At 45.9% G+C, this 16,866-nt stretch overlaps 1 protein-coding gene across 2 annotated transcripts in view; it reads right to left on the bottom strand.

The window, feature by feature from the left end:
* atrn (attractin) overlaps window positions 1–16,866 on the bottom strand; it is a 136,209-nt gene that overhangs the window by 34,302 nt on the left and 85,041 nt on the right. The window contains exons 18-25 of one of the 2 annotated variants that reach the window (XM_061246649.1): window positions 16,411–16,632; window positions 15,463–15,600; window positions 14,861–14,954; window positions 12,293–12,345; window positions 12,030–12,124; window positions 11,077–11,155; window positions 10,411–10,568; window positions 7,558–9,539 (exon numbers count right to left, since the gene is read on the bottom strand). In XM_061246649.1, coding sequence (XP_061102633.1) covers window positions 9,531–9,539; window positions 10,411–10,568; window positions 11,077–11,155; window positions 12,030–12,124; window positions 12,293–12,345; window positions 14,861–14,954; window positions 15,463–15,600; window positions 16,411–16,632 — 848 coding nt within the window. In that variant the 3' untranslated portion in view covers window positions 7,558–9,530. Of the gene's footprint in view, window positions 1–7,557; window positions 9,540–10,410; window positions 10,569–11,076; window positions 11,156–12,029; window positions 12,125–12,292; window positions 12,346–14,860; window positions 14,955–15,462; window positions 15,601–16,410; window positions 16,633–16,866 lie in introns of those variants that run through there. The other variant, XM_061246648.1, reaches the window with a different exon arrangement.

Below are 16,866 nucleotides of genomic sequence, written 5' to 3' on the forward strand. Positions count from 1 at the left end.
CCAATCACACATGGCCATCTTCAGGGCCTGTGACCAATCAGGTGTGGCCATCTTCAGGGCCTGTGACCAATCAGGTGTGGCCATCTTCAGGGCCTGTGAACAATCATATGTGGCCACCTTCAGGGCCAGTGACCACTCAGAGTACTTGGTCAGAATGTTGGTGACATTTGTTTTGGGAGAATGCACGTTCCTTGCTTCTTCATTTTGACTCAAATAAAGGCACATGATACTTCTTTAAAGAGGAAACGGTGACTGGATGATTTCAGATGTCAGCAGAATTAGGACACATTCAATTCAGGTCATTATGTTATGATTCTGTTCTTTTTCTCCAAAATGGATTCTGCAGTTTTCTTATTTCACAGCATGTGACCTAAGGCTTAGCACAGGAAAGAACCTGCCAGGAGTGTCTACATCACTAATAAACAACACATTAAATAAGCAGAGAAAGGAGCGACTGAACAGATACTCATGAGTGTCACTGAAGACGAGCGCAGTGGAGAGAATGGATCAGTAGAGATGCAGCTACACCGAGGTTAGCCTGAGAGCTGGAACAAGCCTGCCCCCTGCTGTCTGCACACAGATACTGCAGCATCTGCAGCAAAGACCCTGATACTAACTCTCACGTACACATGCACATACGCGCACACACGCTCTCACACAAAAATATGCATACACGCGGACACTCTCTTTTCTCTCACTCACTCTCTCTCTCCCTCCCTCTTTCACACACACACACACACACACACACACACACACCACTCATTATTACGCAGGGTGCAAAGCTGTTACACAACGGTCAAGCAAACTGCTGATACGTGAAATATCACACGGGCTCAGGTAATGGATCTGAAGAATGCCCCGAAGCATTGTGCAGAAAAACAGACAGCGAGAAATTCAATATTTAACAGGTACACAGGCGATTACATAAACACACCGCGAGGGAAGGAGACAGATGTGTTTCTCTCCTCAACAAACCAATAAAAAAGTAGCGCTTTGTTTTCCCCCCGCTATCGGTGGAATGCAATTTACGGCAGCATAAATTTTGTTTTTAAATGCGAATTAGGAAAATCAACAGACTTTCAAATTAGAAGTAGAAACCTATATGAGGTATTGAATAAAAATCAAGCAGTAGCAAGCATCAATTATTACATTTCTTAACCCTTTAAGGTGTAATATGGGATTAGAATGCTCTCAAGTTCTACAACACGGACTAGGAATTTTTGGGAAAAAAAAAAAAAGACTTTTAAAAGGAAGGGTTAATTGGGCACCAGTCTGATCGTGCTGAAGAGGAGAGCAGGGTTTACTCCTCCCAGGCTTCCAGCCTTGGGACCTTCATCAGGTCTTCATCAAGGTCCCCTGTCACAGCCAGGGGGCACTAGTGAAGCAGTGCTGTCATACTGCATCAGCTGTGCATCTGTATCACCACTAAGGCTGTGATAAATAACCTGCTTAAAGTACACTTGTGTACTGTGTCCTGTGTGTTTCTACATGGACACACACACACACACACACACACACACACACACACACAGAGGCCTCCTCTACCCGGTTTAAGCACATTCTCATTATTACGCAGGACGCAGAGCTGTTATGCAACCGCGAAACAAACCGCTGACGCGCGAAACATCACACGGGCCCAGCAGCACTGTCAGAAGTTCTCACAGCGATCGGACAGGTGTCAGAACACCGCTGGGAACTCAGGCTAAAACACGGCAGAAGCCAAAGAGCGTGTTCAGAGCAATCATTCCTGATCATAATAATAATAATAATCATTATAATTCACAATGTGAACGAAAGAGTGGTGGAAAAGGGCACATCAGGTTCCCCATTTTGTCTCTGGGACGCATCAATCAATCGTGAAGACGGACATCTTTCCACGGTCCACCTCCAGGGGCGTATTTCCAAAGCTACAAGATCTCTTCTTACTTCAGTCCAAGTTCAAGATTTGGGAAGGTTCTGGGTTTCACTCAGCACACTTATCCAGCGAACACGGTAATCCTGCTTTGTGAAACAAGGTCCAGCTAACTCAGTAATCCTGCTTTGTGAAACAGGGCCTAGCTAACTCAGTAATCCTGCTTTGTGAAGCCTGCTTTCACCAGCAAGCTTTGTGCAATACCGCCCTGCTCTAACCACTGATCATACATGCAAGATAACATACAGACCACCATAGCCCAGCTTCAGAGAAACTTGTACCTGAAGTTAGAAATGTTACATTAACACAGCGCTACTCAACTCCACTTCCTGAAAGCTGCAGTGTCTGCAGGTATTTGCTCCTATAGTGCGCTACACCACCTGATTTCACTCATGATTTTACAGGTATTTTACAAGTATAGAATACAATCATGGGCAAAGAGACCTAATTACCAATGAAAACCTCCGAACCTGGGTCAAAGACGTAATCATTTTGGATTCAAATACTTTTTTGAGCTTGTCAACAAAGAGGACCAGAAGGCAGGGTTTGCACTTTTTGAGAGTATTTAATTGGTTCCAATACACCAGACAAATACACTCAGTGAAATGTAGAAAAGTATTTGAATCCAAAACAATGATGTATTTGGCCCAGATCTGTCACCAACCAGGCCACCCCAAACACCCAAACCTTCCAGAACATTCCCAGAAGAGCAGCAGGCAGTGGAAAGAGCAGCAGGCAGTGGAAAGGAAGGATCACTAGCGTGCCGACGGGAATGGGGACTTACAGTGACTGCAGCGCAGAGACAGGAAATGCAGAAGAGTATCGCCACGGTGAACACCACCACTGCCTTCATGGCAGCTCACCCCCCCCGCCTCCCCCAGACCCCGGTGGAGGACCACTGCCCATCAACCTCCAACGGACCGCGTGGCTAACGCACTGACTGCGCTGAGAGCCTTTCACACAGGCCATGGAGAGAGAGGGAGGGAGGGGGGGAGAGAGAGAGAGAGAGAGAGAGAGAGAGAGAGAGAGAGAGAGAGAGAGAGAGAGAGAGAGAGCAGGCAGGAAGTGAGGCAAGGAAGAGGGAGGAGGGGCACTTGCGCACAATAATAAAGAAACGCAGAGCAGAGAAGAACCAAACTGCTACTTCCTTCTCTCCTCTCTCTCTTCTCCCGCCCTCCCCCTCTCCCTCTCTCTCATGACTGAGGTATTGAGAAAGAGTGGCTCTTTCTCTCGTAATTCCGCCCACTTCCTCACCCCTTCCCAAAATAAGCACCGCCACGTTAAAGGGTCCCAGCTCTGCTCCCTGTGCACCCGGCCAGCAGTCAGAGAACTCACACAGACACACACGCTTCTCTCACTCACTCATATATGTACACACACACACACACACACACTCCATCCATCCAGCACTCAGAGAACGCACACACACACTCACACACTCACACACTCACACACTCACACACTCACACACTCCATCCATCCAGCACTCAAGAGAATGCACACACTCACACTCACACACTCACACACTCACACACTCCATCCATCCTGCACTCAGAGAACACACACACTCACACTCAAACAGGTGCACACACTCATACATCCATACACTCATACACTCTTTCACAAAACATCCAAAGCTCCCTCTCGTACAGTGCTACACAGTGCAAGGTAGTCTGGGTCATTACTGCTGTTGCTTCTGCATCGTGACCAGCAGAGTGGCATGGATGAGCAGCACTCTTAGAGGAAGGCAGACGGTCAGCAATCACCCCAAAAAAAACTAAGAAACCTGCAGAATATTTCACAACAACAAAGTGTTCTAAGAGAAAAATTGAATGTCAATGTGTTGTGCATTACCTACGGTCGGCTGGTTCAGCCGCAAATACAATCCAGTTTTAACAGGCCAAATGTGGGAAAAAGCAGAGCAATGTTGTGCAACACAATAAAAGCCTAGTTAAAGCTAAGCGTAAAAGACTGCATTGGCAATAGCAGAAGACTCTTCCCGTCCAAGGAAATTTACATGTGAGAAAAATCCCCATAAAACCCAGGCTCAGCACTCTATCATCACCAGGAACAGAGAACAGAAATCTGGTTTAGCTCTGCATCCGACGCACAAGCTAGAACCAGCAATGGGGTCTGGAGTGAAAGGTGCTGCTAACACTGCTTCTGTGGCTAATGATGCTTCTGTAGCTAACACTGCTTCTGTGGCTAATTCTCCTTCTGCAGCTAACCCTGCTTCTGCAGCTAACCCTGCTTCTGTGGCTAACCTTGCTTCTGTGGCTAATGCTGTTTTGCAGCTAACCCTGCTTCTGTGCCTAAAGCTGAGGTATGGCTAACGCTGGTTCTGTAGCTAACCCTGCTTCTGTGTCTAACGCTGAGGTATGGCTAACACTGTTTCTGCAGCTAACACTGCTTCTGTGTCTAACGCTGAAGTGCAGGAGATCGGTTTAATCCATCAACTGCAACCAAACACTCTTTTCTTCCCAAGTGGCAAAACCCTTAAAACTTAGCCAAACTTTCATGACTATACTATATTTTTTTAAAGATGTAACTGTAGATACAAACAGAGAGTAAACTGTCTTAGGATATGGTATCGGACGCTTTAACAGAAGCTATCTTCCTCCTACTCGTATCAGTGCAAGCTTGGACTGTGAAAAGAAGCAGCCACAAAATGTCTCAGGTTTCTGTCTGCACGATCTCAAATTTACCGCTGAGGTTGCAGAAATGAACACGGCAGGTGAACACTAACGGTAATGCTAACTCCAGCATGCTCTTCACCACTTCTGGAAGCAGGGCTCCAAGATGAGAAACGGGCAATAATTAATCATCCTTAATGACCCCCTGAGCCACCCGAATGATCTTTCACCGGCCCTAATGACCCACACATCTAATGACTGGAGACACCAAAACTTTCTACAGAGACAGCCTTTCTACTTTAAACCGAACAACACCATGTCGCCACAGGACAGCTGCATTTACAGGACCCCACGCAGCGACACGCAAAACAACTGAGAAACAAAAGCTATTCAACGGAAGAAAGAAAATCCTGCAAATAAAACAACAAACTGCAGTCAGCAGGATTTCTGCCACAGTCAATCTGGAGTGCGAATCGGTGCTGCTACTGAGCAACAGTACACACACGCACCAAAACATTAACATGCAGCAGTGCCACGATTTAGCACATTCTTAGTCTGTCCTACCCACTAAACAGTTCTACCCAACTTCCTGCGACATGTGAAAGCACTTAAGAAAAAATAACGCTCAATAGCTGCAAAGAAATGCAGAGCATTTCAGGGATCGAGGAAAGCTTTTCCGCACTGACACACATGTTCCCAGTTAACATTCCTGCTTGCTTATTGTGTTTTTTTCTCTCCCCGTCTTTCTGTTTACTGCGCTTAAACGAGCAGCAGCTTTTCGCCACTGGTTGTGACCCTCTCCCTTTCACAGTAAACTCATGGTCATTGACCTCTCCCAAAACCAAAATTCCCTCAGGCCAGGACACAGACCACAGAAGAAGTCAAACTCCAGAAAGGTTACCTCGCTGACGATGGGCTACGTCTCCATTTAGGACCGGGGACGGAAGACGGGAGAAAAAAACAAAAACAAATCCAAAGAAGAAGAAAGCGAGCAGCCCTCCAGCTGTGGCGAAACTCGGCTGGAGCACGTGGGACCGCGATTCGGACTTGGGGAGCTCGCTGGGAGAAGAAGTCCTGGCCTGCCTCCCCTCCCACAGCCAGCGGGAGAGAGAGCACCTGGTCTGAGCGTGTGTGGGGGGGGGTGGGGGGGGGTCGGGGTGGGCTGCCAAATCACTTCCAGAAGGCCAGCCAGGGAACAGACTGCACTCAGTGAGAAACCTGGGCCCTGCAGCCAGAATCCACACACACACCTCATATGTAACAGTAACAGGGAGGCCTGTTGGACGGTGTGTGGTGGTGGGAGTGTTTTTATTGCTGGGGCCTGTGTTGGAGATAGACCCTCAGGCTGGGTATGGGGGGGGGGGGCACAGGGAGGGGCCTCTCCTGGCTCCTCCCAGGGAACAGGCCGACACAAACCTCTTACTCCACCATTTTGGGCCAAACAGTGCACCAGTTTCAGTACTACAGGATGCTGTTGCATCTGAAAGGCTGGAGGACTGATGAATTCTAATGGTTGTTAAAAGCTGGAAAATTGTTCTTAGGAGTGGTGTGTGGGCTTGTTTGCATTTGAAGGGTTGGAGGACGAACTGAGAGTTCTATATGAAGAACAGGGGGAGGGCATGTTTACAGTGTGAGTGCATAAAAAGTCATGAGACATCACCACATACAGTAAAAAAGCCTGTCAGAAAATACACTCTCAGAAATAAAGATATGAAAAGGGCTTAAAAAGGTAGACATGCTTGTTGCTGGGGCCGCACCCTATGGGTAAATAAAATTGGACCCCGAGCTAGCAATATAGAATTAATTTGTGCCTTGTTTCTTTGTACATGATTACTGGATGAACACTGAGTTTTATTCTCATTTTAGATTACAACCGCAGCGGAAACTGAGAATTTATTTCATTTGCTGCTCAGGGTCAGAGTCAACAAAGATAACTAACCTCATCTTCAGCTTCACTACCCACAGCGAATGTTACATTATCTTCTCTTCCCACAGCTCCTCCACTGACCTCAATTACACCAGAAGAAGAATACGGAAAATAATCCTGGCTTCAGACATAATATCAAGGATTACTTCTATTACCGTTTTATCAAAGGTTTTGGTCTTGGTTTGATACTACAACATAATGGTGAGCTGATGAAGTTCTCCCCTGCCAGTTCTTGGAGGACCAACTTGCCTCGATATTTAATTATTTCTTCAAATTTACGAATCACTTTCAGTTTCAACAATTGAATCCAATGCGATTATTTTTGGTCCAGCTGGCATTCCCACCAACAACCTCCGAGTTACAGCGCACTGACTGCCATGGAAACGGGCGAATCGGCCGGACGTCCAGAGGCAGGAAAACAGGGGAGTTTTGTGTTGTGGAAGGAAAAAGTTTTGTGTTTTTCCAATTATGGCGTTTAAAGTGCACTCTGGTGGGGCGCCATTGGGGCGCCATTGGGGCATCAGAGAAGCAAGAACCCAGGAAGCAACAATCAATCGAGCCCTGATTCAAACCACACAGAAGCACGATCAATCGAGCCGGGATTCAAACCATGCACAAGGATGATGAATCAAGCCCTGATTCAAACCACACAGAAGCACGATCAATCGAGCTCCGATTCAAACCATACAGAGGAATGAACAATTGAGTTCAGATTCAAAGCGGGCAGCCAGTTTTTAACTTCTGTCTCGGCAGGAGAGACTGAGGGCTGCGTGCTTTTGAAAAGCAGAGAAAAAGAAAGGCAGAAAAAGATGAAAAGAACGAAAGAAGCTGGACTTGTGACGGAGCAGCGGGAGGCCGAGCGCATTCGGAGCAGCGCGGCTTTAAGCGCGGGCGTTTCTTTTCAAAAGCCAACTGCTGGATCAATCACACTTCAGTCACTACACCCAACACCTTTAGGGGTTTTATAGCGGCTGTCACCAGATATGGCATATGGTATACAGCAACTATGTCTTGGTAGTTCAAACTCCTTACAGAGTCCACATTGGGTGAGAAATTTCACAATGAATAAAGCAGTCGCCTTCTGTATTGCCGGAAGTACTTTTATTATTGCAAAAAGGAACAGTGGTATCTGATATTATTAGACATTATTCAGCAGGGAATCCATCATCGTTGTCAGACACTTGTACCACCAAGTATGGTAAACGGTTGGCATTTATATAGCTCCTTTATCCAAAACGCTGTACAATTGATGCTTCTCTTTCACATACTCACACACTCACAGTGATTGGCTGCCATGCAAGGCGCCAACCAAATGAAAAACTCTAATTGGGTTAAACATACTGTAGACCCTCTTTCTCCAGGCCTTCATATACAAATCCTTTATCCACCATGGATTCCCATGCAAATTCCCTCCGAAACCCCATGGATTCAGCGAAATCCTACACATTTCAGCATGTTCCTGCTCTAAAGCAACCTCAAGCTCCCCTTTTTACTTTGCATATAAGACTACTCTTCAACCTCAAATGCTAACTCGCAAAGATACAGGAGCCTTTAAAATTCTGCATCGAAATTAATGCAAATACTGGAATAACTTAGTCCTTTTGTAGGGGAAAATTCACAGAACGAAAGATCTCCCTCCTAAAAGCATGATAACCAATCACAAGTCAAAATCAGACTCCGCCTTAGTGAGCAGGCTGGTTCCTCCAAAACTCTCGACGATGTGTGCTAAAAGTTTATCAATATATCTGTATTAAAGTATGATATGTACCCTGTATAGTTTCAAACTGATTAACTGCTAAATTGTGCCAGGATTACACAGTGAGCCCAGCCAGCTGGCAGGGGGGGGGCCCGTCTTGAACTGTGTAGACCAAACTGTCAAGGACACGGGCATAGCAAGATATGACTGTACAGCTGATTTCTCCAGGACTCTCGATGTTTTATGCCAGGAGTGTATCTATTTGACCTAGAACATTAATTATAGCTGAGCTTATGAAAACGCAAGAAACCACAGTGAAAACTGTCGAAATGAGAGCAAAGAATGCTACTTACATTTACTCCCTTAGAAGAAAATAATTAATCAAATGTTTAGTATGTCTGTAGATTAGAAAAGTATATTAGAAGTGAATATTAATGAAATGTTTAGTTTGTCTGTATATTTTCAATGATTACTGCTGCTTAGTTCGTCTTATAAAATCGAAAGATACAGAGTGACGTGTATGGATGACGTGTTAGAGGGAGGGCATCCAGAACTTTCTGAGGTCTGGTAGTTTGCCAAGAGCAGGTGCGGGGTGAAGTGAGGACACGTAGTTGGCAGAATGCCCTGAACTTTGTACAGAGTTGGCAGAGCATAAGGACCGTTGGCAATTTGCCACAATGACGTTGTGGGAGGAGCGTTGGGAGGAGTTACGATAAGAAAAGTGTGGGTGATTTGCCAGAATGCGGTTCGAGGAGGAGTTGTAGGTGGAGTAACTGTGTATAAAATGGGTGTACAAATGCCAGTCGGGGTTCAGTTCTGGAGAGCTGATCCGGCTTTATGCACGTGTGCTAATAAAGTCTGATTTTCCTGAAGATCTTGCTGCCTGGTGTCGTCTTTTCCCTCGCGAAGATGTTTTTCGACAAATTGAAGATTTGGACTCTGTCGTTTCCTAGACACGACAATTTCAGTTCTTAAAATGTCATACCTAAAACTTCAACAGAATGGCCTTTAAGGGCCGCATACAACGTGTGATGAGCTCTTTTGACAGATAAAGTACTGTTGTGATTTTTCCTAAAATCGCATATAATATTTTATGAGTCTGTTGTGGGAGAAAAAAATAATGTAGTACAATGTAACCTAGGATATATGTATCCAGATATGTACAATGTATATAGTTAGAAAACTGCTTAAAAGAATAAATTGTGCTTGTGACAGATAACCAGCAAAAATGTAAGGGAGGGGTGAGTGCTCGGCCACAGCTTCAGGAGATAAGGCAGAACACTCTCCCATCATTGGGTGCGCTCAGGTGCTTGTTATGATAGAAAAGAATGAGGAGGAAGCGAATCCAAGGTCGGTTCCTCCTTAACCAACCTAAGGAGGAAAGACGGAGGATAAATGTAAGCTTTGTAGTAACTGTAGCAGTGTGTTAATTGCAAAACAAATGTGTATATGACTTAAGGAGCAGATGTGGGCCCAGGAGTACAACGCGTGATGGAAAAGTACTGAAACACTGTATGAAGATGATTGGCTTTCACCGTAATGTATCCATGTGATGACTTAGGATGTGTAATGGTATAAGAATAGACACCCTGTCTGTTAAAATCTAGAGTGTATTCTCACATTGGTGTGATGCATTCTCCGTGCTTTGTTATAGGGTTAATAAAGTTCGTATTATAGAAACTCTCCTTGCTGTGAAAGAACTGGGTTCTTTTAAACGGGAAAGGTTGTTTGCAAAACGTCGTCTCTCCTGGGAATTTCCCCTAAACTGTACAGGAGAGACTGGTGAACAAAAAATTCTAAAAACTTTAGACCTTAGACAAGTACACGCTAGGCGTGTTGGACTTGTTAGCCACTTCTGTGTTTTGCAAATTCGGATACGCTATCCATCATATTCAACAATCCCCGGGTAATTTTTAGATGTCCAAAATGTCCTGTCATGTTCACAGTCTTCACTCAGTACACTAACATTGACCAGAGCCAGTTTCTGGCAGTGGCACACAAACAATGTGCCTCATGAGCCGCAAGAGGAGTTTTGACAGGGCCATTCGTAGCTTGATACCGTAGCTTTTGCAAGTCTTTCAATTCAGAAACCGTGATGTTTTTAAGTACAGTTAATCGCAAAACCGGTTAAATGCAACATTCCTATTATGCAAGAATACAACAGTTGTTGGTTTAAGTGACCTGTCGGCAGCAGGGACAGCTCAATGCCACGCACAGGTTCTGGATTTTGCGACGAGCTCACCTGTATCTTTATTGGCCAGGTGAAGTTGCTGACGTACACAAAGAAAGTGATGTTGGGGTTGTTGCGGAAGTCAAACTTCTCGTTGGAGAAGCTGTCCTTGAATTCCTTGATGTTGCTTCGGGAGACGATGGGGAACTCCTCGCCCGCCTGGGTACCCGCTGTTAAAGACAGACAGAGAGACAGACGGACAGACAAAGGAAAGAACAGAAATGAAACATCAAAAGTAGAAGAGGTTGAGATGCGATCACACACATGCATACACACACACACACACACACACACACACACACACACACACACATACACATCCCATTCGCACTCACACCCTCAAACTCACACACTTGTACACACGCACTAGCACACACTCACGCACACACACTCACGCACAAACACTCACGCACAAACACTCACGCACACACACTCACGCACACACACTCACGCACACACACTCACGCACACACACTCACGCACACACACACTCACGCACACACACACTCACGCACACACACACACACTCACGCACACACACTCACGCACACACACTCACGCACACACACTCACGCACGCACACACACTCACGCACACACACTCACGCACACACACTCACGCACACACACTCGCGCACACACACTCGCGCACACACACTCGCGCACACATGCCTCTTACCTGCGAAGCTGATGGCCCAGGTGATGTTGAGGTTGAAGTTCTTGGAGGCATTAATGAACATGTGCAGGTCCCGGTTTTGCTGAAAGAGGACCAGAAATTTCCAACAATATCCACCAATATCTCCATCTCATCATCACCACAAGCTGTAGCTGACTCGGAATGGCTGCCACTGGCTGTGATTGGCTGCAAGAGCACACTATCCCGGAAGCCCCCGTCACTATGCCCGTCATTGTGTGGGTGTATCAACCGGCTCCATGTTCTCACTGGATTCCATCAGAACGGACTTCAGTAACATCAGACAGGGAAAACGCTCGCAATACATCTTCAATCATTCTCCTTAATGCGGACTCTCAACAGGACAGTCGATGGTTGATGAATATTCATGAGCTCCATGCACAATAATTACCATGGCTGAGGATCTGATCCCTATTGAGATGATCTGAGGACATAAATATTTACCAGGACCGCACACACACTCATGAATAATCATGAGCAGGGTGAGAAGGCCCAGCCCCTTCACAGGAGAGGAAGGAGACGGGCCTGCAATGTGAAGGTCTTATGACAGGAGATTAGGTCCACTGGGTTGTCAGGGACGGCACTTAGCTTACGGCCATGACAGGAAGTGTTCTGGGAGGAGGCGTGATTGACAGGAGGTGTGAGAGGCCCAGTGGAGCTGGACAGATACAATTGGTGCTCAGATGGGCCAGTAAGGTTCAGCAGTGACCTCACTGGGGTGGAGCCAGACATTCAATAAAATTTGGGGCAGGGAGGATCGCCGCATACAAGCGTCCCAGATTGCTCCAGAATCACAGTCCAGCCACAGGGGAGCAGTGTTTCTTCAGTAGGACATGGGGGATTGATAATAAACAGGACACAGTTGGCCACCAAACTGGGGGAAAACAGATCAGCTGGTGGGCTGACGTGTCAAGCAGACGGTCCTCTCCACTCCTTACCTCCTCAGGCGTGGCCACGAAGTTGATGGCGGTGTAATAGCGGTCATCCTCCTGAGACAGGCTGAAGGTGAACTGGTAGTCTATCAGGAGAGTGTCTGTACATCAGGGAGAGGAGAGAGCCAATCAGAGAAGGGCTTCTGAGAGTGTGTCTGTGTATGTGTGTGTGTGTGTGTGTGTGTGTGTGTTTGCATCTGAGTGTGTGCGCATGTGAATGTGTGAGTGTGCATGTGTGTGTGTGTGTATGTGCATGGGATTATACTCACAGTAGCAGGTTCCTTTGAGGGGGTTGCCCTGGTAACGGTTCTCTACCTCACACCTGGAAAAACAGGAAAGGGGGAGAGGGAGAGATAGAAAGAGAGAGAGAAAGACAGACAGAGAGAGAGGGAGATGAAGGGAGTTGAAACATTACTTGGTCAAAAGTCTCCTCAAAACATCTACTCTAGTGGAAAAACATCAAGCACAAAATAGCAGGCAAAATAATCATTCAGAAGATGATGCTCGGGCAATCTCAGACGAAAGCGGAGTTAAAAAAAAAAATCTAAATAACCCCAATATCCAGGGAGTTATCAGCAGGCTCTGCTCCAGTGAACTGTTCTTCTCTGAGCCGTGTGCGGTGAATACACTGAGAGAAAGCCTGCATGCCTTTCATTACAACATTACATATACAGAGCACAAATTACATTTAGCTCAGGAGGCAAGACCGGTCGTCTGACAGTCGATTCGATCCCCTGCCCTGGGTGTGAGTCCATGTGCAAGAGACCTAACGCCCAATAGCTTCCGAGAAGCTGCCCCGTCGCCGTTGGTATGAGTGTGTGAATGGGCGAATGAGAGGCATCAATTGTAAAGTGCTTGGGATAAACGCATTTAAATGCAGTACATTCTCTGGACTTGCTGGTTATCATTATGGCCACTCAAAAGATGTTCTTACCGGGAGGGACGTACAGAGGCGGGGAACATTACCGTTACTCTCTGGAATATAAACATGCTGCGTCACCAAGAGATCCATTATAATCAGAAATTGTAATGAAATGCGTCACTAACAACAAGCTGTATTGTAGCAAGAGAAGGTAGGACTAGAGAGATAACATACAGACCACCATAGCCCAGCTATGTGCCTTTGCACCTTGACACAGACAATGCTTAAGGAAAATGGCCACAGGCTTAGAGAGAACAGACACCAGCAGAAATATGCAGGTGCAAAGTAAGAAATAGCTGGTGAGTGTGTGAGACTGAGCAATAGTTGTAAGGACCATATGTGCTCAGTGTATATGAGTGTGTGTGTGTGTGTGTGTGTGTGTGTGTATATGATGTGTGTGAGTGTGTGTATATACAGTGGTGTGAAAAAGTGTTTGCCCCCTTCCTGATTTCTTATTTTTTTTCCATGTTTGTCACACTTAATTGTTTCAGATCAAACAAATTTAAATATTAGTCAAAGACAACACAAGTAAACACAAAATGCAGTTTTTAAATGAAGGTTTTTATTATTAAGGGAGAAAAAAAATCCAAACCTACATGGCCCTGTGTGAAAAAGTGATTGCCCCCCTGTTAAAACATAACTTAACTGTGGTTTATCAAACCTGAGTTCAATTTCTCTAGCCACACCCAGGCCTGATTACTGCCACACCTGTTCTCAATCAAGAAATCACTTAAATAGGACCTGCCTGACAAAGTGAAGTAGACCAAATGATCCTCAAAAGCTAGACATCATGCCGAGATCTAAAGAAATTCAGGAACAAATGAGAAAGAAAGTAATTGAGATCTATCAGTCTGGAAAAGGTTATAAAGCCATTTCTAAAGCTTTGGGACTCCAGCGAACCACAGTGAGAGCCATTATCCACAAATGGCGAAAACATGGAACAGTGGTGAACCTTCCCAGGAGTGGCCGGCTGACCAAAATTACCCCAAGAGCGCAGCGACGACTCATCCAAGAGGTCACAAAAGACCCCACAACAACATCCAAAGAACTGCAGGCCTCACTTCAGTTAAGGTCAGTGTCCATGACTCCACCATAAGAAAGAGACTGGGCAAAAATGGCCTGCATGGCAGAGTTCCAAGACGAAAACCACTGCTGAGCAAAAAGAACATTAAGGCTCGTCTCAATTTTGCCTCTTGATGATTCCCAAGACTTTTGGGAAAATACTCTGGTCTGACGAGACAAAAGTTGAACTTTTTGGAAGGTGTGTGTCCCATTACATCTGGCGTAAAAGTAACACCGCATTTCAGAAAAAGAACATCATACCAACAGTAAAATATGGTGGTGGTAGTGTGATGGTCTGGGGCTGTTTTGCTGCTTCAGGACCTGGAAGACTTGCTGTGATAAATGGAACCATAAATTCGGCTGTCAACCAAAAAATCCTGAAGGAGAATGTCCGGCCATCTGTTTGTGACCTCAAGCTGAAACGAACTTGGGTTCTGCAGCAGGACAATGATCCAAAACACACCAGCAAGTTCACCTCTGAATGGCTGAAGAAAAACAAAATGAAGACTTTGGAGTGGCCTAGTCAAAGTCCTGACCTGAATCCTATTGAGATGCTGTGGCATGACCTTAAAAAGGCGGTTCATGCTCAAAAACCCTCCAATGTGGCTGAATTACAACAATTCTGCAAAGATGAGTGGGCCAAAATTCCTCCACAGCGCTGTAAGAGACTCATTGCAAGTTATCGCAAACGCTTGATTGCAGTTGTTGCTGCTAAGGGTGGCCCAACTAGTTATTAGGTTTAGGGGGCAATCACTTATTCACACAGGGCCATGTAGGTTCGGATTTTTTTTCTGTGTGTGTGTGTGTGTGTATGAGACAGTAAACAGTAGTTGTGAGGACCGTATGCACTCACAGGTGACAGCGGTCTCCCTTGATGCCCTTGGTGGTGCAGAAGCACTTCCCATTGTTGGGGTTGCACATACTGGCGTGTCCGTTACACTTGCAGGCTGGAATTCGACACAGATTAAGATATCACTGAGAAACGACAGATTTATAACTTGTATTCCTTTAAAGAAATAAAAACTCATGAAGAAGTAGGCAGGTGTCTCAGTACATAAATCCCAGCTTAACAGAGCAGATAAAAGCACCCTTCTCTTTAACGAGGACAATATTTCTCTGCAGCAGCACTGCCACAGTTTAGCCTGTCACGGTCCGCACAAAGATGGTAAAAAAAAAACGAAAAGCATTTACACTCCACCCGTCAATCATTTCCTACCCCCCTTCACATTTTTGTTACTTCTGATTTAGAAACTCTTAAATGGAAAATCGCAAAACTCTTTAAATTCTATTTCTGCGTTCACGGAGCTGTTCAGCTTATACACGCCTCACCGTTTCCTAATTTTGCCACTCTGGGATCAACTCGAGGTACTGACGCTTCAACTCTTATGCTGCCATGGCAACATGCGCTGCTGGGAAATTAGGGGTCGGAGGGGGGTGTTTTGGGAGGTAACTCACGCTGGCAGTTGCCCCCGTTGGTGGGGTCGCCGTAGTAACCAGAGACGCAGCTCTCGCAGTGCCTGCCGGTGGTCAGGTCCTCACATTTCTCGCACACACTCTCGTTCACACATCCGCTGTGACCATTGCACTGACAGGCTGGGAAAGAGGTCGGGGGTAAGAGGACAAAGGATCCAGCAGTGACCAGGTCAGACTATAAAACTAACATGTTCAGAGATTTATCAAGCCAGGAACGCTGAGACTCGGTTCTATATCCAATTCCCAACCACAGTTATGTCATTTGGCAGACAAAGAAATTGTATGTTTTTTGGTTTTTTTCAAAGTTTCAACTGCTTTCAATTACCAGACGTATGTTCAAGACAGCAAATGTTTGTGGAGAACTACATTTTCAGCAAACAGTTCCTGTTGAACGATTTTAAATGCACATTTCATTTAGTTCACCAGCAACGCCTTTTTAAAGCAAATGGATGTGACAATACCAGCTAGCTGATTCGTTGCTTCTCTGTAATTTGTTTTTAAAGGTAACAACTAATACAACATTAAAGTGTGTTATAACAGCTAAATAACTGTCAACTTATAACTGCATTTTCCCCATCAGCAGTCATTTTTTGTTTACCACGGACTACCTTTTCAAACTGTTAGCTAACGTTTGTGAGCGAACAGTAAGAAGTTTGAATATGTTTGCGAACGTTAGCTAATGTTTGCCGCCTTGAATTCACGTCAGCTGCTCCTACTGCATTGGCATTTGAATTTTCAGTTTAGAAACATTACCAATAGATGTTTTCACCACAATTAGAACACGATACTGCAACCCAGTAAACAAGCACAACATATATTACAATAATGGAGCCAGGGGAAGAGGGGCCAGGGTTAGCTCCACCCTTCTTCCCATGAGTGACCCAGTCAGAGGGCAGAGAGAGGGGCATGTGGGCGGAGTCTCAGCCTCACCAGGGCACTGGATGAAGGACCAGTTGTACTTGTTCTCATGAGGGCACATGGTGAGGTTCAGGACAGGCTGCTGGTAGAGAGCAGGGATTGCAGGCTGGAAGGGGCCGCGATAAGACCCCTCGATGCACTGGCCCCGCCCTGTGTTGCTGGGGTCAGTGCACCACCCACAGCCAGGCTGATCCAGGCACTGGCCACAGGTGCGGTAGCCTGAGCAGTTCACCGCTGGAGCACAGAGAAAGAGAGGGGCGATCAGGGATAGGCTCATGGGAGTGCAGGGTCATGGTAACGCTAACAAGAACATGGACATACTGGTGCGCACGCACACGCGCACACACATCCATACAACACGCATACATGCACAAACAGACGCCTCATATACACACAAACATATATCCACACAACAAACACACCTCTCTCACTCTCTCTCTCTCTCTCACTCACTCACTCACTCACTCA

The sequence above is a fragment of the Conger conger genome, chromosome 6 (assembly GCF_963514075.1).
Source record: "Conger conger chromosome 6, fConCon1.1, whole genome shotgun sequence".
Classification (NCBI taxonomy): Eukaryota; Metazoa; Chordata; class Actinopteri; order Anguilliformes; family Congridae; genus Conger; species Conger conger.